Source organism: Triturus cristatus, chromosome 5_1 (assembly GCF_964204655.1).
Source record: "Triturus cristatus chromosome 5_1, aTriCri1.1, whole genome shotgun sequence".
NCBI lineage: Eukaryota > Metazoa > Chordata > Amphibia > Caudata > Salamandridae > Triturus > Triturus cristatus.
In genome coordinates, this window is record NC_140587.1 from 303,594,152 (window position 1) to 303,619,658 (window position 25,507).

At 43.1% G+C, this 25,507-nt stretch overlaps 1 protein-coding gene and 1 pseudogene across 2 annotated transcripts in view; one reads left to right on the forward strand and one right to left on the reverse strand.

Moving 5' to 3' along the window:
• Positions 1-25,507, reverse strand: part of TBC1D31 (TBC1 domain family member 31) — an 834,080-nt gene that overhangs the window by 274,877 nt on the left and 533,696 nt on the right. For both annotated transcript variants that reach the window (XM_085605032.1, XM_085605033.1), the window contains one exon: positions 9,908-10,140. In XM_085605032.1, the coding sequence (XP_085461158.1) occupies positions 9,908-10,140 (233 nt within the window). The remainder of the gene's footprint in view (positions 1-9,907; positions 10,141-25,507) is intronic.
• LOC146830836 (protein-L-isoaspartate O-methyltransferase domain-containing protein 1 pseudogene) lies at positions 13,210-14,665 on the forward strand (annotated as a pseudogene).

A 25,507-nucleotide genomic window follows, 5' to 3' on the forward strand; every position in this document is an offset into this window, starting at 1 on the left:
TTTCCGTGCTTCCGAATAGTGGCATTTTCCTTCTAGAGAACAGTTCAATCTCCATTTCCTTTCTTTTTGACGAAGGGCAAGCTTTTGTTCTTTCAGTTCGTCAGTGAACCATTTCTATGCATTAGAGCGCCAAGCACGTATACATTTTTTAAGCAGGGCATGCATATCACTAGCCTGGTACAGGAAATATTTTGCACATCCACTTTAAAAAAAGTCAAGAATATCAAACCACCCAGGTGAAGACAGAACTCCTCGTGTTACAAGCTGAGTGAATACCCACAAAGAATTGAGAGGTGGGCTGCTGTCTAGACCATAAACATCTGGGATCTCAGGCACCGTCTCATAACAATGCACACTATTACTTTCTAGCTATTCTGATGACAGTGACTGAAGTAGGGAATTAAGTTGGTAAATTGGCTGCAAAGTTGAAGAGAAATGAGGAGAACAGAAGGAGAAATTGACAGAGAAACCATTACCGAAGGTGGATTGGCTCGGGGCAAAGCAGAAACTGTCCAAACATTTGGGGACTACTTTCAAACCCTATCCGGTACATGACTTACTGCTGCACAACTCTGTGATCAGAGGGGAGATTAAACCAGACCTAATCCTCCCTGAACTCTAGAGTGAAGATAGGGACATGTTAGAAGCAGATCTTGTATGAGAGGAAGTCACAGATGCAATAATTCCTTGGACATCTCAACCTGCATTTGACTTTTTCTGCAGCCATGCAGCAGCCTAAATCTGATTTCCCTATATGTATCTTTGGAATAATTATACACACTCGCCTCCCCCCCCCCCCACCCTCCCCCCTCATCACTTCAGGCACCTCATATTAGGAGCCTTGCCTCCCTTTCTGATAGAAATTGTCACCATCTGTTAAAGATAGCATCTGGCCCCTTCCCAGAAAGGCTGTATGAGGGGACGCGACTGTAAGAATGGAAAACGTTTCCCACCTGACCAAATCCTCTTAAGCAGAGGTCAGAATCGGTCCTATTGAATTTAATCACCTGTGTTCTTGTAAGTATATTCTATGTAGAATTTGGATTTCAGCCAACCTGAACCCCACTCTGATGGCTTCCTCTGTTAGGATTATTTATTGGGGGTTATTTATTGGCTCTATATGGTTTCTATTGGAGCAAACTCGGAATGAGGTGTGGCCTGGAGGGCTGCAAACACATACTGAGATGTTCAGCTCTAGCATGTTCTAGCTGTCTAGCTCAGGCATGCTCTAGCTGTCTGTGTCCCGCTAGATGCCGTAATTGAAGACAGTTCCCTGCTGGAAAATAGGATCTTATTATATCTATATAAAAGGCAATACCCTACACACACAAAAAGATAAGAAACAACTTACCAGATACAACATTTCCAGGTTGAGTCACTCTCCATATATCTGAGAAAGACTAGGGAATATGGTTCACAGATCTAGGAGAGTCACATGATTCAGACTGAGACGAAGCTCTTCAATATCCAACAGAGGAAGCCATCAGAGTGGGGTTCAGGTTGGCTGAAATTCAAATTCTACATAGAATATACTTACAAGAACACAGATGGTTACATTCAATAGGACCAATTCTGACCTCTGCTTAAGAGGATTTGGTTAGGTGGGGAAAGTTTTCCATACCTTACAGTCGCGTCCCCTCATACACCCCTTCTGGAAAGGGGCTAGATGCTATCTTTAACAGATGGTGACGATTTCTATCAGAAAGGGAAGCAAGGCTCCTAATATAAGGTACCTGAAGTGATGAGGCCTCTCCTTAATATGTGAAACTACTATGTGAATTAAGTTTAGTGGTGGCATGAAATAAATCTGCCCAGCATTGGGGTGAGGGGGGGTGGAGGGGGTGTAAAATTCTCCCAAAGCTAATATGGAAATCAGATTTAGACTGCTGCATGGCTGCAGAAAAAGTCTAATGCAGGTTGAGATGCCCAAGGAATTTTTATAAGATTTAAGGTCCGGGGAAAGTACTGAGGCCTCAGAAAACCATTGAATGTTTAAATAAGAGGAAAGAATTTTCAGATTTATATCCTGAAGACTGTAGATGAATGCAGAGTTGATGTATATTGTTAAACACCTGACTTGTTAGACAGCAGTATAGTGTGAAGATTACCATAATTGTATATGTAAGAAGAGAAATGCCTGTCTAATTATTTTATTATGCACAAAATAGGTAATAAAAAACGAATTGGATTTCATATATTTAAAGTGTAGAAGACTGATATTCTCTACAAACAGTGAAAAAATGATTGAGGCCTTGTGTTTCTCGTCCGCCACCCTTGCTCCACTCAAGCCCCCTTGAAAGTCATTATTGCATCCGACAGGCACCATAAGGCCCACTTTGGAATGTATCCTAGATGTCTGCCTAGTTTACCGATGAGGTGGAAGGGTTCAGATATATGGCTGCAGCAAAGATTATTTAGTAGAAAGTTGCTTTGGGGGATGTTTATCAATACTAAAAGGGTCAGGAGAGCGTGGTGGAGGTAATTTCAATCTCCATCTGTACCTATGTTCTGGTTGTAGCCTCCAGTAATCCTCATCTACGCAAATACCAGTGCAGATACTGGGAAATGCATTATTAGATAGCAAAAGAAGGGAGCTAAGGAAGGCAGAGCATTACCCCAGCTTAAATAAAGACCACGTAATTATACCCAATGATTCCATTTAACAAGAAGATTGCACTTTAACATTTGATTGTTCCAAATCAACAGAACTAATTTCATTTCAATAAACATTCCTGAACAAGCAGATTCAAGCGGAACTGTTTCCAGTCTTTTCCTGTATCTCACAGACCCCTTGTTTCTACTTTGCAGGAGTGAACCAACAGTACATCTCTTCCTCTCCTACCTGATTAGTCACTATTTTTGCCTTCCCTGTTTAATTCAATCTTTCTTCCTCTCTTTACTGCAGTTCCAATAACAAAGTTGGTTTCACAGCTTTGTCTTCAAATATATTTTATTTTTCTTTACTCGATTCTATAATTCCACCTAAATGCTTGTACAGTTTCCCAACCTATAGCCTAATTTCAAAAAGTCTTGCCACTGCAATTGCACATCTACTCCTACATACGCCATGTTATCTCTACCCCCACTCATCCTCGTACTTTAATCCTGATCCCTACTGTTACCCTAGCACTTGTACAAATTCTACCACATTAACACAATCATTTTGCAAACCTGTTTTTTTTATTAGCGTCTGCCTTTTCACACTCATCCACAGCTGACCAAAAATGTTCCAAGCGGTACAAAAGGGGGTGGTGATGGACGGAGCATCAGAACCAATCAAACACTCACACCCAGTCAACAGATCTGGGTTTAATCCATCACCGTTCTTTAGCCCACTCTGCCACCCCAGTTGGCTGAAGACGGCTGAAATGCCAGAAACCGGTCCTAGGAAGCTTGTTTCCGGTCCAGGGAAGGCATGGCTTGGCAGTTCGGGCTGGACTGTTCCCATGAGGCACAGGGTCAGACTGATTTGCATATGGCCATGTCTGAACTGGGGTGGCAGAGTGGGCTAAAGAACAGTGATGGATCAAACTCAGATCTGTTGACTGGGTGTGAGTGTTTGATTGGTTCGGATGCTCCGTCCATCACCACCCCCTTGGGTACCGCAAAAATGTTCCAAGGCAGCAACAACCATCCTCTCTTTCATCCACATTTCCCAGGCAGACTTTCCATGTTATGTAAATTTGTATAGCGCTCTAATTGCCTGTGAGGGTATCCAGGTGCTTCTCTGGTGGGTAGGCGGCAGTCAACCAAGGAGAATTTATTTGAAAAGCTGGTATTCACCTTCTTGTGGAATTCAAGAAGCGATGTGGAGGCTCTGATGTGCGGTGAGAGGTCGTTTCATGCTTTGGGGGAGATGTAGGCGAGGGCGCAATCTCCTGCTCGTTTTTTGTGTATGCAGGGTCCCTGTGCTAGTGAGAGTTCAGTTGAGTGGAGGTGCTTGGAGTGTTGATAGAAGTGCATGTGGCTGTTGAGGTAAGCGGGCATAAGTTGAGTAGTACTTTGTATGTGTGTCAGAAATTTGAACCAAGTGTGTTTGTGTATTGGGAGCCAGTGAAGTTCCATGTGGTTTGGAGTGATGTGGGTGCACCATGGCAGGTTGAGGGTGAGTCTTGCTGCAGCATTTTGGATAGCGTGGAGTCTGTTTAGGAGCATTTTCGTGATTCTCGCATAGAGTGGGTTGCCAAAGTCAAGTCTGCTGGTTATCAGGCCCTGAGTGACTGTTTTCCAGGTGTTCTCTGGTAGTCATTTGAAGATTTTTTTCAGTATCAGGTGGTGGTCACCACTTTTACTTAGGATGTCATGTCGAGCTTATCGGGTAGGTTGATTCCTAAGTTCCTGGCGTGGGTGGTGGGGGTTGGTATGGTATGAACTAGAGGTCTGCCAGCCACCAGGTGGAATCCCAAGCAAAGGTCTTCTATCGGAAAATCACAACTTTGGTCTTGTTTGAGTTGAGTTGAGGCAGTTGGATCTCATTCAGGTGGCTACCATGGTCATGCAGGTGGCAAAGTTGTTTTTTGTCACTGAAGTCTCGTCAGTCAGGGAGAGTATCAGTTGGGTTTTTTCTGCATAGGAAAGGATGTTGATGCTGTATGATCAGATGATATTGAGCAATGGGGTCATGCAGATGTTAAAGTCGGGCTGAGAGATGATCCTTGGGGGATTCCACAAATGAGGTTCCTGGCTTACAACGTGTAGGGTGGCATGCTGACTTTATGTGTTCGTCCTGTGAGAAAGGAGCAGATCCAATTGAGTGCGGGTTTCATCTAGTCTTTTGATCAGGGTGTTGAAGGCCCATGACAGGTCACGCAGGATGAGGGCCGATGTTTCTCCTCAGTCAAGGAGCACCCTGATGTTGTCAGTTGCTGCGATGAGGAGAGTCTCGGTGCTGTGATTGGGTCAGAAATTTCACTGAGTGGTGCCCAGGAGTTGGTGTATGTTGAGGTAGTGGGTGAGGTACTTGTTGAAAACATACTCCATGATCTTGAATGGGAAGGGTAGTAGGGGAAATGAAGTAGTAGATTGGGTGGAGTATGCCAAAGATCTCTTTAGTAGTGCGTTGACCGCTGTTGTTTTCTGGCCTCTGGAAACATTGCAGTGGTGATGGAGGTGTTCAGGATCCAGGTGAGTACTTCACTGATGGGGGAGGATCCTATGTTTTAGATGTAGTTGTGGCAAGGGTCCCCAGAGTGGATGGTTCCCATGATGTTAGCTTTCTCTTCTTTGGTGATTGTTTTCCTTGTAGTCAGGGTGCTTCTGTGGTTTTTTGTGGGTAGGCTGGAAGCGAGGCTGCTGAGGTTCATTTGAGGGTTTAAATTGGTATAGATAGTATTGATTTGTAGCTGACGAATTCCGATAGCTTGTCACATATGTCTTGTGAGAGGGTATTGGTGCAGTAAGTCTTTGATGTTAGCAAAGATCTCTTGACAACTATTGAAGCTGTTACTTATGCACTCGGCTATGGCCTTCCTTTTGATGTCTCTGTTGGTAGCGTTTTATTGTTGCATTGTAGGCGTCCTTCTCTGTTTCCTTGGACTTAGCTGTGACAAGTCCGCCAACCGGTCTAGGCCCTTGTGGACCTGGCTCCTGCACCTCGAGGCACCCACCTCATCTACCACTCTCACACGTTCTCTCACTCTCTTTCTCGGGCCCCTAAGCCTTCTGCATCACCCTCTCCCTTTCTCCCTGTTCTGCCTTTTCATTCTTTGCTCTTTTCACCTCTTGCTCTTTTAGTCTTTTTTCACTCTTTGCTTTTTTCACTTTTTGCCTTCTGTGGGTTCTCACTCTGTTCTTTTTGCCTCTTGCTCCTTCGACTTTGGAGCCTTTCAGCTCTGATTTTTGCTCTTTTTCCTCTCGCTCTTGCCCCTCTTGCTTTCTTGCCTTTTGTGCCTTTTGCCTCTTTTTTTGCTCTCTTACCATTTCCTTATTTTCCTTTGCCATTTTGCCATCTTTGTTGCCTCCTTCCCAAACTAATTTTCCCACCTTCTGTGACTCTCATCCTCCACCCTACTCCTTACCTGTTACTTTTAGCACCTCCCGCTACTTCCCGCGCTCCTGCTAAGCCCAGTCCACTCCCCCCTTCGCTCCTCCAAGGACCTACTTAATGGCAGCTAAAGCACAGATCCACAGCGGGCCCGCAAAGGCAAGCCTGACTGCGCCCGTCCACACCTAGAACGTGCCCAGCACCACGAACACTGGTCAAACTGCTCCCCAATGGTACTCTGCAGCATTCCTCCGGTCATTAAAATCGGGACCCTACCCCCTGCTGCTGCAACACCACAACACACAGCACAAAAGGAGACTTCATTTGCACCCACTTCCATTTCGAGTGCAACAACACACCTGCCATGCTAGCACCACCTACACACGCACCACCTACACACACCCAACCTACACACAGCACACCTCCCACTAGCAAACACGCACCCCCATGGCAAACTATCATGCATACTCCTCAACACCCAAATGCTCAGCAAACATGCCACAGAAATCTAGGACATACTGCACAACGACACCCAGGACCTCCTCTTCCTTACGGAAATGGGGCTGAACAAAGAAAAGAAAAATCAAGACTGAAGTAAGGAAAATAAGAAGAAAGGAAAAAAAGGAAAAAATAAATTAAAGAAAGAAGGAAGGAAAGAAGGATCGGATCAAATGAAAAAGAAAGAAGGAAAGAAAGAAAGGAATCAAGAATGAAACACATTAGAAAAAAGAAAGAAAGGATGAAGGAAGGAAAGAAGGAAGGAGGGCAAGAAGGAAAGAAAAATGGGAAATAAAGGAAAGGAAGGGAAGAACAGAAAGGAAAAGAAATTAAGTCAGAGAAAGAAAAAGATAAAAAGAAGGGAGGAAGGAAGGAACAAAGTAAAGAAAGCAAGAATGAAGGGAAGAAGAAAAAAGTAGGAAAGGAAAGAAAGATAGAAAGAGAATGAAAGAAAGATGGAAGGCAATAAACAAGAAAAAGAAAGGAAGGGAGGGAGGAAAGAAGGAAAAAATAAAGATATGAAAAGAGAGAAAGAGAAAGAAAGAAAGAAAGAAAGAAAGAAAGAAAGAAGGAAAGAGAGAAGGAAAGAGAGAAAGAAAGAGAAAGAAAGAAGGAAAGAGAGGAGGAAAGAGAAAGAAAGAGAGAAAGAAAGAAAGAAAGAGAAAAAAAAGAAAGAATAATGTCAAGAAGGAAAAAAGTAAGAAAAATACAGGGTTGGCAAGATTGATAGACCACACTGATTAGCAAGTTCATGTGAGCGGATGGGAAATAGCAGCAGTCAGATAAAAAAGGCCACTTGGAAAGGAATTTACAATGGCATTAGCAGGAAATGGAATCTGATAAAGCTTGAATGTGACCTGTGTTTACTTCAAAAGCGCCCTATCATCACATAAGGCTCTAAATACAAAGACAACACTAAAGTAATTACAAAGTAAAAACACTGGCACTGGCACTGAAGAGAACTATCTTGTGTGCGGATGTGCTCCTTGTGTCAGAGCACAATGCAGTCGCTCAAAGTGAAGTTAACCAGTGGCTTAAGTAGGCTGACCCTTTGCCACATGCTGTAGTGGGCGGAAGTAAAAGGTGAATAAACACAACAATGGACTGATGGAAGAAGAGACGTGGCTGAAAGCCCCCTTCAGTAAGTATATGATAAATATAATTTTAGTAAAATCAAAAGGTCTTGGATAATGCCAGACCTAAAAATGGGGCTACATCAGGAGAAAGGAATTATGAGAAAATTATGGAATTTAAAGCAAATCTGTGCATTTGATTTCATGAACCAAAAAGTGATTGAAAGATCACTAAACATGGCCGCATGATCTGAGACTACAAATGAAAGTGCAACCTCTGCAACTGAGGTAGAAAAGGGGATTTCTTTTTTTATATAAACTGCTATAGTGAATTTGTCCTTTCGGGTTCCAGTGCATCCAATCACACTAAGAGTTTCATGTTTGAGGCACCATGTTTTGAGATTTGACTTCTCAGAAAATCTGGAAAATTGCTGACCTCGCAACCTCTCATCTAACATTTAGACTAATGCCCCCGATCTTCCACAGTTACCCTACTTACAAACTGCACATGCTGTGCCCATACAGTAGCATGGCAACTTTTTCTTTTAGCCAGAGAAATGTTTTGCTCCACAGACCATTAAATAGCTGCTTATATATTTTACTTGGCAGCTTAGTGATCACAAGATTTCTGGCGTCAATTACGAGGGACCAAATTGTCTAGTCTCTAATATGTGGCGTAAACAACATAGATCCTGGCAGTGAGCTTTCAGGCATCCAGGTCATTTTTCCTATTTACAAACAATTGCCATAACCTCTTTGTAGTTTCCTATTAAAGGAGGCCTACTGTGTGGTGCTGTATGTTTCACTTATATCCTTAGTTCTTTTTGAGTGGGGGTCTGTTTGAATTGCTCTCCGGCAAGATCGTATTCCAGAGGAGAATTACAGAGGGTTACTAGGCTGAGCTAGTGTAAGAGACGAATACTTGATCTTGTCTGTAATTATCTATTTTGATAGTTTTGAGGGATCACTCTTTGCAGACGAGGAGCATGATTTTGTTGATTTGGAGGAATTTGACTGTGCAAGCTTAGTTTGTAAGGTTTTTGGCTTCAATGGTGGCGTCATGATACCACTGGTATCTGCATCTTCAATTTTAGCTCAGCTCCTTAATTCCCATAGTAAAATGGCAGTTTCTGCATTATAGGCTAGGACTATGAGCACTAATGTTTTGCAGAAATTGTTATCCATTTGGACTTGCGGGATGGGAAGCACTAAGATTTGTCACTTGTGCTTGATTGGTGGCTGCTGTCAGACCCTCACTGACCTTCTGGCTGAAGTCCTTCCTGTTCTCCATTTCCCCTATTATACACCCCTTGCGTGGGAAGATAAGCCAGTCCTGCTGTGCAGATTGCAGTTAGGGATTCCCTACAGTATATTTTGGTTAGCACTGGGACACTTAAAGTTGTTTATTTCATGATAAACATATATATCATTTTTACAGGGCACATGGTGATGGCAGATTTAAGCTCAAAGCAGTGGTTAACAGTAAAGAATGCCAAATAAAATAGGATGTCTTTTTTTACGTATCCCTCAAACAATGAAGCAATATTAACCAATCAATGTAAATGTTTACAATAAAACATAACTAAATTTGAGGTTATATTATTGACATATTTTAAGTATTTGTACTTAAAGCAACATAATCCTATCATTTAACCAATTTTTTTTTTTTTTTTACAAAACCTTAGTGGGTTACCTGTATATAAAGCCACCTGGCTTGCACTTTAAATAGGTTACCACTTTTTTAAATACACAAAGAGATTGAAAACCGGTCATAGACTATATGGTAGATGGGTTTGTAATGTTAACTCAAGAAAACATCAAATATTTATAAGACTCAATAAGTTCATGCATTTTGTTCTTTAAAAACCACACACACACACACCCCGCCCCCATGGTTTCTATGCTGTATCATTCTGTGAATAAATCTTGAAGTGATTGACAATTGTATCTTTCACTTTTTTTTTTTTAAAACAGTCTTTCCTTTCAGTTAATGTTATAGTCAACAATTGAGTATGAAACATAATTGATGGGAAAAATGCAAAAATTCCAATTGTAGAATTCAAAGGTTTGCTGTTCTTTCATATGGCTTGTCTTACAGCAAAAAGTACACAGGGAATACATTAATGTATGGGGAAAAATACACAGAAATTACAGATTTGGTTAGTAGGAAATATAGCCAAATCTGAACAACATATGTTTTCAAGTTAAATAATAACAGTTTCAGAGGCAATTAAGCCTACTATTAGACAAATTAAATAAATGGATTTTCCCATGCCCAACACATACTTAAAGTGGGCTATTTTCAGGAGTAATTTGAGATGAGTCCTAATGGAGACAACAAAAATCGAAATACCTTTCACGTAGATATTCCATTTCCTCCTGCCGGATTCTTTCTCGCTCCTGATTTTGATAGTCTACCACAAACTTGGGATATTTGTTGTACACAGGATACTGTCCCTTAGTCAGAGGCACAAAGTCTTCAAGCAACCTTTGGGGATGGATGTCTGCTGGAGTGGCATTCATAAGATGATAGGTCTCTTTAATCATAAGGTTTATATCCAAGTTGTTCCGGTGATGAAAGAAATACTGTCAAACAAAGTTTTATCCATGAATTAGTTCCAGTAATCCTCATTTTTACTAAATTTATAGAAGGTACTCAGCATTGATTCTATTGCCATAATTAATGTTTTCAAGGCATTATTACAACCTTAATTGCTATGCTTTACTTTGTAGACATACCGCTGAAGTGTGCATTCAATCAGAGTCTCATATTTCTGTTTCATGCTATTGCGAAACTAGCAGGTTTTATTTTCTACACTATGGGAAATTTTAAATTAACAAAATTGCAAAAGATGGCGACGCTACCTTACCTTGGAAAGTTGCCATGATGAATCTTCAAATGAAATTACCACAGAAGTGCCAATCCAAAATATTATTTTCCCTAGCATCAATAGGTCTTGGCATGACCTTACATCATGCTAGATCATGAGTCCATACCACAACAACAAGTTCAGGTGTCAACAGTTTTATATTTGTATTATGTGGATACATTTATGAACTAGCACCTTTTATTACAGCAACTATTGCACATTAGATTTGTGAGGAGGGGAGGGGTTCACAAGTAAGCATGTACAGTATAAAATACTGTAGAGCCTGTGCCTATTGATGTCCAGTCTTACTTCCTTCAGACTCATGGGACTCATTAGAATCTACAAGGAAAACAAGGGTGCAGGCAATCTTAGTCTGTAAGCCATCTGAATAGGGTCTTGAGGAGATCCTAACATAGCTTAGCATCAGTTCGCATACATATTTTTACAGAGCATTGTTATGAAATCATGTAATATAGCCCACAAGGCCTATTGCAGATTTTTGTGCAAATGCCCTCTGAAGAAGGCAGTCTAGCAAATCGATCCCACCAAAAAACGTGATTACCAAATGAGTGGTGTAAGGCTCTTAGGCCTGTTTCTTAGAAACAGCCACCAGAGGTGACAAATAAACCGGGACTAGGGCTTCACTCTCAACAAGATGATACTTCAGAAATTATCATAACTGATCACCGACACTTGGTGGATGGTGGGGAGGGACAGGTGTGGCAGAAGATTCTGTTAGAGATAGGAACATTTGCAGGCAAAGGCTATTCCTTTTATCTTTTCTTGAGCGCTACTTTAGGAAGGCTGATTCAGGAGTTCAAACTATTGTGCTCATCTGGTGGCTCTTCCTGCTTGGAGCCAGCATTGTCACTATCTACTGTGAGAGACATTACTGTTACATGGCAGTCAGAAAATGTAAAGGAAGCACCCAAAACCGGTTCTTGAACTTTTGACAGTGGAACGACATCCTGTGCCTGGAAAATCACTAAAATGGTGGGACACAAATCATGCCACTCTGTACGTTTTTCTTAACCACGGAAGGGAGTTCTCTCCGAAGTATTCGAAGAGCTGCTGTGATCTGCCAGTGGTGAGGGGAGATCACCAGAGATCTTGCCAGAAAAGCGGAGGTATTCCTAGAAGGAAGGAGTGTGACATGGTTCTGGGACGACAACCTTAAATGAATAAACTATTATTTATAAAGCATGACAGCTGCCTCAAAAAGGCGTCCCGGTGCTTCAATAAGGAACACAGCATCCTAACCAGATTTTAATTAATGGAATAGATCATTTTCAGCACTTTTTACACTTGATTTCAGAAGGCAATATGAATCTTGAGCACAAGTCAACTGCTACCATAATAAATGGGTACTTATCTATGGACTGAAGTGCACAGGCGTGGTGCAGTGCACGATTTGGAAGTCATGCACTGATTTGTCCAACAGAAATTGTGGTTGGGGGGCTCACAAGAGAACAGTACTTTGTTTTTGACAGATTTCACATTGTGACACACAATCTTTTGCTTGTTTTGACATCAACTGTCACCAGTAATGTTCATTTAGAATACATAAGGTTGAGGATGCCCCAGCAGAGCTTATTCTTTCATGCACAGCTTTAAGGGATAAGAGCTAAGAGATTTTCGTCTAGAGAGACAGTGGAGGGCAACCAGCATCAAGGATAGGAAGATCTCATGGGATTTGGTATGAGCTAGATTGAGAAACCGGGCATTGGGGAAGCAACTGATGTACTCTAGATAAGGTACCTTGGTAGGACCCAGGCAGGGAGTGCTGTTAGTGCTCCTAGCCCAGGTCTTTCCCAGGCATACCCCATGTTTGTACCCAAATTTGCTTTCGGTTAACCCCAAAATATTTTCCGACCCCTGGATTTCAAGGGTACCAGTGTCACCAAATCCAAGGATTATTCCATTGAGTGTTTTAAGTAGGCGTTACAGAAGGTTAGGGCAAAAGGCTAAGGCTTGAGAGACTAAGAAGTAGAAGTTGCGATTAGCATACTTGGAACAAGAGGAAAGGAGGCGGGAGATACAGGAGGAATGATTCAAAGAGGAAAGGAAAGAGGAGACAGGAGATGCAAAAGGAAAAGTAAAGAGAACGAAAATAAACATGAAGAGAGAAAGAGAAAAAGGATAGACTTTGTTAAAGATACCCTCAGGAAGGAAGCAGAGACCGCTATTTCTGGGAAAAGCGATTCTGTGCAAATATGTGTTTGAAAACAGCTTGTGGACATATATGTGCAATGCCAGAATACTTTGGAATGATTTATAAGCATTGAGATTGCTTGCAGATGACAGTCTGTAAATTACATATCTAAGGCAGCTGTTTTAATGAGATGCTTGTGTATGGAGGATACAGCTGTCAGAGGGAGAAGTTCTGTGGCTAATGAACAAGATGCTTACTTTCGATAACGCCTTATCTGGTTGAGACTCTATCTAGTCACAGAATTCTTACCTTAGAATTTTCCCCAGGCGTCATACTAGATCCAAAACGTTTTCATGAGCAGTACCCCGGTGTGCCGGTAGGTGGCATCATTTGGCTCTGGGTTAACAGAAAGCAAATTTGGGTACGAACGTGGGGCTCCGTGTGGCGTTGGCGGCGGTGATTATATAGGCACCACCTCAGCGTGCTGACATCAGTTTATTTTCTTGACTTTCCACACCAGGAGCGCAGAGTCACGAAGAACACAGACCACTGTTGTGTAAAACTAGGGCACTGAAAGGGGAACAGCCCTGTCCCCAGAAATCCATTTGCAGAGGGAGGATGGGTGAGTCGATAATGAATCTGTGGCTAGATAGTCTCAACCAGCTAAGGTATTACCAAAGGTAAATAACTTGTTCATCACACAGAGACTTCTAGCCACATATTCCTTACCATAGAATCAATACCCAAGTCCCCAGGATTATGTTTTTCATCTCGACCGTGAGAGCTGAGGTACAGGGGGTGCCGGTGCTGGAGCCCTTTCCCCGGTCATGGCCTGACATGCTTACGTCTCGCCAGAGTTACAGGTAACGTGGAGCGGCCAGGCAATCCAGGGAAAAGGTGGCACATTGCTGAATTGTTGAAATAAGGAAAATCACACGGCTGACATGAATTGAATTTTTTAAACAGACCTACTAATGGATTTTGAAGTTATTTGAAACATCCATATGACTTGATATGGGGAGCAGTAAGCGATGGGGAAGACAATGATGATTTAATTGACAACCTGAAAGAAGCACAGTATATTCGTACTGAAAGAGTGGCGCAAGCTTCCAGAGCCATTGACCGGGGGGATTATTACATGGAAGGATACAGGGACAATGCGTACACAGACTTGGCCTGGAAGCATGGAAATATACATCTATCAGCCCCTTGCATATATTCTGAAGTCATGGAAGCACGGAAGCTTCAGCCTGGATTGTCATTCCACAACCTGGTCAGCGGGACCGTGTATTTGAGCACGATGGTGGGCTTAATATTAGGTCCTTTTGGCATAAATCATGGTATTGAACTTCATTCAGATGTAGTGGAGTAGGCAAAGGAAAAGCTAGAGAGTTTCATCAAAAATACAGATAGCTTTGACAAGTTTGAATTTTGCGAACCAGCCTTTGTGGTAGGAAATTGCCTAGAGATCTCATCTGACAGTCATCAGTATGATCGGATCTACTGTGGAGCTGGTGTGCAGAAGGACCACGAGAACTACATAAAAATATTACTGAAAGTTGGAGGCATTTTAGTCATGCCTATAGAAGATCAGTTAACTCAAATCTAGAGAACTGGGCAGAGCACTTGGGAAAGTAAAAATATCCTGGCTGTGTCATTTGCTGCTTTGGTGCAACCAAGTAAGAATGACAACAACAAGGCTGACTTCGTTAGATTATCTGAATGTGCTGTTAGAAATCTGCAAGACTTGGCCCAAATCTACATCCGCTGTACATTATGAAACTTCATTAATGAAGAAATGCAAGCCAAGGGTATCCCTCAGAAAGCACCACCAAAACGAAAGAGAAGAAGGTGTCATAGGCGTAGAATTAGCACCTATGTGTTTGTAGGGAATCAGCTAATTCCCCAACCTCTGGACAGTGATGATGATGAAAAGATGGAGGAGGATAACAAAGAGGAGGAGGAAAAAGAACACACTGAAACCTTGAAGCCAGAGGAACCTCCTCCGAATTTAGTCAGAGAAAAAATTATGAGTCTGCCTCTGCCAGAATCTTTAAAGGCATACTTGACATACTACAGAGACAAATAATGTGCCTGAATTAGAAACTGATGCCTTTTGATGTTTCATTCCTAAATGAAAATGTAGCATTTATTAGGAAATAATTTAGCTCAGCAGATTTCACTGGTGTTCAAACTACAAACAATTTTAGATATCCTCACTTGGCTGCATACAGACTTTAAACTCAAAAGTCCTAGTATTTTTTGGGTCTTGGGCAATGATTACCACTGTTTTAACTTACAGGAACAAATTGATTTGGTATGTGACATTAACCAACCTTTTGCATGGAACATCTTTTTTGACTTGCAGTAGATAGGTACTGGTAAAGGGCAAGTCGATTTCCAAATGTTGCTGGTTGAGGGATGAATTGGCTTGAATTGCCACAGTCTGCATTTCCTAACACTGGGAAAGCTTTACACATGCAAAGCATATATAATCTGATAGTGTGGGCATAGCTTTTCAATTATTTTTCGTAGGGTTGTGTTGTGCTCCCTAATTCTATTTCATGTGTTGATGTATTGTGAGGAATACCCAAGTACTATAGGTGTATGAGAATATACTCTGGCATTATTGAGTTGTTTATTCTGAATATTTAAATTCTTTAAAAGAGAGTAAGGTAGCACCACCTGCATCTACCCTATTTGTTTACATGAATTAATTAACAATACCAGCATCAATTGATGTAGTTGGCGATAAAAGCAATTCAACTTTCCGGTACAAGTTCAGTACATTTGGTTTGCAATGCTTTAACTTTTGACTATGCCGTAAGTCTAAAGAAGTATTTGTATAGTTTACTGTGCCCGCCATGAAAAAAGGATGAGATTTTTTAAATGGAGGCATAAAGAAAGTGATTTAAAAAAAAAAAATCAAAATTTTCTACCTGAGCTCCCGCCCATGTTCAGAGTCGTAAGCACTGCACTTTGTGAATACCGGTTTAAATTTGAGTGTTCTTCAATGATAAACATATTTGCTACTTCTATAAGATAGAATTTGATCCAAGTAATAACCATGTTTTTGTTTTTCATGGGCCGCTGTAGAAGCAGCACTTCTAAAGTATTTTCAGATGCACTTTAATGGATGGATTTCCTACTTCATTAAAATATGTTTCCTTTGTTAAGGCAGAACTGAACTGACCCGGTTTTATTTAGGGCAACTCTGTCTTAGCATTGAAATAGTTTGATGGTAAATCTTATGTATATACAATTGTACTTGAAAGATTAGTAAGAGGTATACATTTATTTTGACGAGGACAGTCACAGTGCTAGTCACAATTCTCTGGCAACCACTTTTTACAATCACACTGGTCCTGCAATTTCTGTGACGCTTATTTTCAGATTTATTTGTGCTTTGTCATGCCTAATTGGCTGGTATTTTTACACTCTGTTGAAATAAAGGTGACAAGGCTTGTATGTTTGCATGTTTGGCCTGATATTCTGTTGATCTCTAGATGAAAATACTTTCTAAATAGAACAGTGGCATTCTGTGGTATAGTAATCACCAGCACATTTTAAGTGTAAAATGCTGTCACATGCAGTTTAATATTCTTAGATTAAAGCAATAATAAGCCATAATCGGGAAAAATAAGTACACATTATTTCTTAGACTTCGAATTCATTGTGTGCCACTGTATGGATCTTGAAACTCTATCATAAAAAAATGTATTCTGCAGACGATGGTTTCTAGTTGACTCCTATCAAATTTGATAGGATATGATAGAACTAGTCTGTATCCTTCCCAATCCTTGTCACATTGTATTAATTTTCTTGCAAGCATATTTGTAAGCCGTTGGTCACATTACTTTGTTTTTGTTTTCAAAGTGCATGCTTTGACAATAATTGTGAGCTTGAACTTTCAAGTTCTTTTTACTAGAAGTAAAAAGACTACTATTTCACATGGTGGCCAAATGGCACTTTATATTATATTCTTGTGTATTGGATTTTTAATCAGTGCCGCAATTTTATTTTTTCTTCAGTGTTTCTTTTTTACTGTCAATTTATCTTGTGTTCTATTTACATTTTCAGAAAAATTCTCTTAGTTGTCATGAAGCATACTCATATCAATCGCTCCCTGAAATGATAGTCAATTGAGGGTTTCCACCTAAGAAAGATGCAATCTTGTATGTTACTAAGACTGTGGGTTCAAGACTGTCAGATGAGAATATTTTTTGTCTTTTGAATTGAGAAGGGCTGATTGTATCCATTTGTTCCTTTTTCTTTCGAGACATTTTGATGCGAAATAGGTGCAGAAGATCAAGGATGAGGGAGGTAGAAGACGCGATGATCCCTTCGGCTTCCTAATAGTCACTATCCCAGTTTGCCGACCACTATCTAAGACCCATGGCACAGAAAACACCAACTTACCTAAAAGAAACCCGTGACTTACTTAACCTCCTGGAAGAAGAAACATTCACAAATGACACAATGATCCTGGTAGGATTAGACGTGGAAAGCCTGTATACAAGCTTACCCCAACAAAAGACGATGAAAACACTGGAAGAACTACTCTTTGACTAGCTTTGGGATCACCAAACACCAAGACACTTCGTCTTAGAGTGCTGCAGGTTAGCCCTTACAGAAAACTATTTTGAATACAACGGCACACTGTACCAACAATGCTACGGAACTTCCATGGGGAGCACATTTGCCCCTAGTGTGGCGAGACTATATGTCAGTGCATTCGAAAAAACGTTTATCCAGAACAACAACAACCCCATCCTGTCTAAAATACGGTTTTGGACATAGACAACATCATATTCTGGGAAGGCACAGAAGACAGTCTATAAAATTTCCACAAGTGGATCAACACACAGGATGAATGTTTAAAACTCACCTACACTGCAAACAAAAAACAACTAGATTTTCTAGATTTAACCATATACGTGGAGAATAACACCATTAAAACCAAGGCCTTCTTCAAACCTACTGCAAAAAACAGTCTACTTTTCTACAAAAGCTTCCACCCACGTCCGCTCAGAGAAAACTTATCATACAGTCAGTTCCTCCACCTAAAAAGGAACTGCAGTGAACTGACAAGAGTATAAGACACAAGCAAAAGATCTCTGTTCCAAACTATCAAGACGAGATTACCCAAACTAAACAGTGAAGAAATGCCAGAAGAGAGCTAGGAACCAACCACGAAAGAGTCTGTTAGAATCATCACCCAAGACGCCTACACCCAATATCGTGACCTGCGTCACGACGTACAGCATAGCGAGTAACACAGTTAAAAAGATCTTAAATAAGAATTGGCGAATACTAACCTCAGGCTAACTAGACTGGCCCAAACCGGGATTTGCCAACAAGAGAACAAGAAATTATAAGGACATCCTAGTCCATACACGACCTCGAGAAACAAGAGTAAGGTGAACAAACAACACTCTATGGGACATGCAGCCAGTTACTGGCCATTACCCCTGTGGATACTGCTCAGTTTGTAAACTAACCACCATCACAAAGTCAATCCACCTAACATTTGATTTAAACTGGACCATGAGGCAACACACTAATTGCAACACGACACATGTAATCTATATGATTACATTTCCTTGCAACCTCAGGTACATTGGCATGACCTGTCGCAAAGTAAAGCAAAGGATTTGTGAACATAGGAGCAATGTGAAGTGTAGGAGAGGAACCACGAAAATGAGCATTGAAGAACACACTGTTGATGACCTTCGCTGGATCATCATTGAAACCCTAACGGGGATCACCCAAAACACAGAGAAAATACTATTTGAAAAGGAACAAAGATGGGTGCACCGCCTAAAAACTAACCTCATAGGTTTGAATGAAAAATATTCCCTGGCTCAGCATCACATGATCACCTATAACTCTCATAGAGACAACATGAGAAAATCATTCCCAATGGGAGTTACAACCAATCTATGGCTTAATTCCTAACCCCCTCGCCTCTTTTTAACTCCGTGGACCCTTGTATCGTTTTTAATAATTTTCTTAAGAAATTGAGTATTACACTACAGCTACTTTAATTTTTGTAACAAAACGTGGGTTACATTTTTCTGTAACGTCCCCAGTCTTTCTTCACTTTCATCAGTCATTTAATGGAAATCTAGCCTTGCCCTTAGTGAAACCCGGGAACCGGAAGGCAGCATCAGCACAAGTTACGGAAAGCTGTGAAACATGGTACGAAGAGCATAGAGACTACATCGCCTGAGGAGTACCCGTAACGTATCATACTTTGAACTTATATTGAATTGTATCCCCTCTCTTAACCTTGCAACAGTTTATTGCACCTCCAGCAAACTCCTGAAGGAGTCCGTAATAGGACTCTCCGAGGTACGCACCAATTGATTTTCTTAACCGCTATACAGATTGCCTTTACAAACGTTCCGCAACACTGACGCCTCCACAAATTTCTTTTCAAGTTACAGCAGGGTCACTTAAGCTACATATTAATTATACACCACCTCACGAGTGCATCTAGACATTGAATGCATACGGGTCTTAGTTTATACTTTAACTCGTACCCACATGAAGCCTCTATATGAACGCTCCGCAACCCCAGCATCTTAAGCTACAGCGCTATCCCATTATGTTGCCAGATTACCAACTACGTGCCTAGATTGCACTTATGCTTCAACCATGACTTGTTAGATGCTACCCGCTTGGCGCACGAACCGCACGCATGAAAAACGCATATCAACACACAGGTGGCACGTTTAATACAGCATTTATAACGCTACTCACAACGCAATCTGAAGTTGTTCCATATGCAAAATCCTAAAAAGTACTAAAGAATTGCCATTTTCTTATATTTTATTATAGTGTACACTTTGTCAAATTTGAAAAGTGATTACCATCATCATGAGACATTGTTTTTACGCATTAGAATTATTCTTTTTTGTCTCCTTTTGTTTCTTTTCACATTATACTTTAGGTACTCTTGACCTCTGTTCAGAGAAACCTTCTCAGAACTAAAATTAGGATTTGGACAAAATCCATCTCCCTCACACATTCTAGGTCCTGACGAAAGCCCCCCGACCCACATGGGCAACTAAAGGGCTGAAACATGTCGACCATCACCCTGGGCTAATCAGTGCAGTGGGCTCATAGCATGTCCCACCATGCACGACACTGTTTTTACCTTTTCTCATGCTCCAAACTGAATAAAGATTTAGTTTAGGTGGCATGATGACTGTCTTTTAAACAACTCACCTCACTTGAGCACCCTCACTTTTATTTCTGATCACTACTGAAATAACCAGTGGTTCCCTCCAGGTGGAGGAAGCATAAAAGAAACCCAATGATGATGCTGTCACGTATATGACCAGGACGGTGAATCAAGATATACCGCCTATCGACCTGTCTACGTGAATGAGGGTTTTCTAAGACGGACACTACCCCTGAACCCTGGTAACTCGTACAAATGATCCATTCCCCCTTGATTTTGTATGCCAAATAGGTGCCTCAAGGACCTTCTCCACAAACATAAATGATTCTTCTTTTCAGATCCTATTTATATTCAGTACTTTCCAGATTTTTGTTTGTTAAATAAATGATGGAAAAAAAAAAGAAATCAATACCCAAGCAATACCTTCCCTTACGTGGGTCTGCGAAAACAATTCACACTAAAAAGTCCTTAAGACTGAACGGGCAAAGTGCCCATCCCGACAGACCAGACTCTACACACAGTAGTGCTTAGTGAACGTGCGCAGAGAGGCCCTGGTTGCTACCTGGCAAATGTCAAGAACCCTGACTCCCCGTGCTAACGTAGTGGTCGCAGCCTTAGCTGTGGTGTAATGAGCACGCAAACCCTCGAGGGGTTGGTTCTTGGGCAATGCGTAGCAGATTTTATTGCAAAGTACGATCCACCAGGAAATGGTTCATTTCTGCATAGCCTACCCTTTCTTGGCCCAGACACACCCCACAAAGTTGATTGTCCACCCGGAATTGTTTTGTGCGGTCAAGGTAGAACGACAACGCTCTTTTTGGGTCCAGCCATTGGGGTGTCTCCTCTTCCTTAGAGGGATGAGGCAGAGCTTAAAAGGTAGGCAAAGTAACGGACTGGCCAACATGGAATGGGGTGACAACCTTTGGCAAGAAGGACGCTCCAGTCCGAAGGACCAGTTTGTGGGGGAAAAACAAGATGTAGGGAGGCTGGGACAACAGTGCCTGTAGCTCACTGACCCTCCAGGCCAGATGTAATTGCCACCTGAAAGACCGTCTTGATGGTGAAGAGCCTAAGAGGATAAAAATGAAGCGGTTCAAAGGGAGTGCACATTAGGAAAGTAGGAACCAAGTTAAGGGGTTGTATGATGGAACCACACATGCGATTACTTTGCATGCCTTAACAACGAGGTCTTTACCAAGAGTGCGACTTTATCACACATGCTTTTACTACAAATTTCGTCCTAAAGGCATGACTGGTAAGGTAAATGAGTGGTAAAGGATACACTCTAGCCTCCGGCCCTGAGCCCTAAAACCCGGCTCCCACTCCTTAAAACTACCCTGATCCCAGCCCTAAAAATACCCCAACCCCCCACCCTGAGCCCCAAAATTTCCCCCCAGCCCTAAAAACTACCCCAACCTCCAGCCCTGAGCCCTAATCCCAGCCCCCAGGCCTGAAAACGACCCGACCCCAGCCCTGCCCAAAAGACTACACAACAAGCCGCAGGCAGGGAGGAAACACGGAGGCAGGAAGTCTCCAACACCTCCCACCACTGCCCCATTATCTCCAAGTCAAGAGCGCTAACACCCTTTACCACGCATATGCCTTTACAACTGAAATCACTGTAGAGGCATTCACGGTAAAGGAATATGCGTGGTAAAAGCAATCATGGTAACGCTAGCGTTCATACGGCACGCGTGGTTTCAACTGCGTTCTTAATGCAGTTTCCCAAGTTGAGGTCCCACTGAGGCATTACAAAGGGAGTTGGGGGAAAATGCTACTGACCTTTAAGGAACCTATTTACAATAGCGGACTAGAAGAGAGAAGGCTGATCTGGCAGTCACAGAAAAGCGGAGGCGGTAGATAAATGGTTAGTTGGGTAGTTTTTTAGGGGTAGGAGGGGGTCGGGTAGATTTTAGGGCAGTGGAAGGGGTTGGAGTAGTTTAAGGGACAGTGCAGGGAGGGCGGGGGGGGTCAGGGTAGTGTAAGTTACGGTGCCGGGTTTTAGGCCTTAGGCCAGTGGCAGGGTAAAGGGTAGTTGGGTTAGTTTTTAGGGCAAGGGAGTACGGGCAAGTTTTAGGGCAGTGGAAGTTGTTGGGGTAGTTTAAGGGATGGCGCAGTGTGGTGTAGGGTTTTAAGCCTTAGGGCAGTGGGAAGGAATGGTTCATTTTTAGGGCTGGGGTGTTGGGGTAGATTTTAGGGCAGTGGAAGGGGTTGGGGTAGTTTAAGGGGCAGTGCAGGGGGGTTGGGGTAGTGTAAGTTAGGGTGCATTGTTTTAGGCCTTAGGGCAGTGGGAGGGGAACAGATAGTTGGGTTAGTTTTTAGGGCGGGGGCAGGTTTTAGGGCAGTGAAAGGGGTTGGGGTTGTTTAAGGGACAGCGGGGGGCTGAGGGGTCGGGGTAGTGTAGGGGTTTAGGCCTTAGGGCAGTGGGAGGAGAATGGGTAGTTGTAAGTGTTGAGGGGGTCGGGGTAGTTTTATGGAGTGGAAGGGGTTGTGGTAGTTTAAGGGACAGTGCGGGGGCAGGGGGGGGTTTGTCGGTGGAGGCGGGATAGTGGGGGCCCTTAGCGACACATTTCCCTTTACCATTTGTGCCTATACCAAAAACTTTCATGGTATAGGCATGCCTGGTAAAGAAATGCGTGGTTAAGACGCATTTGTGGTTAGACTGCTTGGTAGAGGCACAAATGGTAAAACCATTCTTGCTTCCATTACACAACCTCTCCCAGCACAGTCCTGGGCCACAAGGATGACTTGGGCCCTGTGGTTCCTGATCTTTTTGAGAACACTGGGCATACAGGAGTCCTGAGCTCCACTCGGGACGAAAAGCACCTCTAAGCAGGAGCCGCCTTGAAAACTCCAGTGTGCAAAACCGCGGACATTGCGAGTTTCACGGCGGCGGTGAACAGATCTAACCAAGGTTCTCTCCACTGCTGAAAGAGACCTTGCACCACCTCGTGATCCGCAAGGCATCTAGTTGCGTTTCTCCGCACTGGTGTTCAGAGAGCCTGCCAGGTGTTGAACCACCAGGGATATGTCCTGATGTTACAGCCATGTCTATAGGTCCATGGCCTCTTGACAAAGGGCTCATGACACCAACCCACCATGCTTGCTGCAGTACCACATGTAGGTGGTGGTGTAAGTGAACACCTGCACTAGCCTTCTCTTAATGAAGGGTAGAAAGGCTTTTAATGCCAGCCGGATGGCTCAGAGCTCCAGCAACTTGATGTGGAGTATGGGTTCCGACAGAGGACTCTGATTTTCACCTCTCCCAGATAGTCGCCCCCATCCCAGGAGAGACGCATCTGTCACTACTGTAAGATCCGTTTTGGAAAGGGACAGGAGTCCGCAGCTGACCCAAAAACAGATTGTTAACCGCCACTGCAGATCTTTTGCAGTACCCTCTGAGATCTGGACCATGTCAGAGAAATTTCCCTGATGTTATGCCCACTGGAACTTCAGGTCCTACTGCAGAGCACACAGATGCCAACGGGCATGTGTCTCACTCAGGATGCAATGAGGCCTAGCAGCCTCAGAGTCAGTCTCACCAAAACCCAGGATAGAGGTTGGAAGATCTGTATCATAGCCTGAATATCCTGACTCGCGTTCAGGAGGATAAACCAAAAACTGCACTGTGTCCAGAAATGCTTTGATGAAAAGGATCATCTGAGAAGTGGTCAGGTATTACTTTGCAAAATTATAGTGAACCCAAGCGAGTGCAGCAGGTCCGCTGTAGTCTGGAGCTGGGAGACGACTGCCTGGGACAAGCCCGCCTTTAGCAGCCCATTGCCGAGATAGATGAAGTTGGCATCCCTGATCTCCGCAGATGTGCTGCATACACCGTCATCACCTTGGTTATCACCTTGGTTAACACCTAGAGGGGCGCTGGTAAGGACAAAGGGGAGCACGATGAACTGACTGTGCTTGTGACCTACCGTGAACTATAGGTAACGTCTGCAGGCAGGCAGGACAGGGATGTGGAAGTATGTGTTCTGCAAGTTCAACGCTACCATCCAATCTCCCGGGTCTAGAGAAGACAGGATTTGTGGGAGCGTGAGCATTTTCAAATTCTCCTTTTTCAGGAAGAAATTGAAAGGGCACTGGTCTAGGATGGGACGAAGGCCTCCATCCTTCTTGGGCATCAGACATTAGTGGGAATAGCAACCACGACCTACTTCTGATGCCAGCACATTCTCTATGTCTCCCTTGGCCAAGGGAGGTGGCATTTCCTGGCGGTGCAAGGAGAGATGTTCCTCCGTCATCCTGTCAGAAGTTGGTGGCATGGGTGAGGGGTGGTCACAAATGGGAGGGAGTAGCCCCTTAGAACAATCTGGAGAACTCATTGTCTCATCTTATTGACCTTCAGGGGAACAGGTGAATGTGTGGCAACCTGCCCACTAGTTGCCCATTGTGTTCAGAGGGCAAACTAAAGAGGCTTGGAAGCTGCGGCTGCTGTGGGGCTAAAGACTAACTCGGGCTGCCTGACCCACATTGTCACTGGGTACCGCGTCCTTTGCCACGCAGGGACTGGGAAGCTTGCGTGCCATTGTGGGATGGGTATGCTCAGACATGAGTCCCATGCTCTCCATGCCACTGGAATCAAGCTATCCTGGCTGAAGAGGGGTGAAACCCCAAAACCGGTCCTAGGATGCTTGGTTCCAGTCCAGGGAGGACCTGGCTTGGCAGTTCGGGCTGGACTGTTCCCATGAGGCACAGGGTCAAGACTGATTTGCCTATGGCTGGGTTCAAACTGGAATGGCATGGTGAGCAAAAAAACGATGGATTTAGGCCCAGATCTCTGTACTGAGGTGAATGTATGACATTGTTCTGCATTCTGTCCATCAACTGTTGTTTTTGCATTTGTCACCCTGAGTGAGACGGGTATGCTCAGACGTGAGTCCCGTGCTCTCCATGCCACTGGAATCAAGCTATCCTGGCTGAAGAGGGGTGAAACCCCGAAACCGATCCTAGGATGCTTGGTTCCAGTCCAGGGAGGACCTGGATTGGCAGTTCGGGCTGGACTGTTCCCATGAGGCACAGGGTCAAGACTGCTTTGCCTATGGCTGGTTTCAAACTGGAATGGCATGGTGAGCAAAAAAACGATGGATTTAGGCCCAGATCTCTGTACTGGGGTGAATGTATGACATTGTTCTGCATTCTGTCCATCAACTGTTGTTTTTGCAATTGTGGTAGGGTGGGTACAGATGCGGCTGAAAGCCCCTCCAGTGGCCACAAAAGGCTGATTCGTGTTGACAGGGGGACATGAAAAGGCCCAAGGACATGGCCATATTTGTATTTATTTATTTGAAATGTTTTTATAATGCTGACTCGACCGGGGGGTATCAGGGCGCTTTAAATGTGCACAAAAAGATTACAGGACAAAGAAAAGTCCTTAAATAGCAGAGCATTCAGACAGGTAAAATAAAACAAATTAAACAGAATGGGCAAAGAGCAATATACATGAAAAGGCGCTTGTGGAAGCCTATTTTACACAGTAACAACAATCGCAGGTAGAGTTACGTACAGAGTGAAGGTGGGAGAAAAAAAGATTCTGGGCTGCGGGTGAGGCATAATTAGATAAGAATAGATGGGAAGAACCAAATTGGGTAAGAGGAGGAAAAGTAGAACAGAGAGAGATTTTTGGAGGAAGGGGTAAGGGTAGTGGATGGAAGAGAGGTGAGAGTAGGGGGGTAGGGAGAGAATGAACAGGTGAAAAGATAAAAAGAGGGGGGAGAGGTGAGAGGTGAG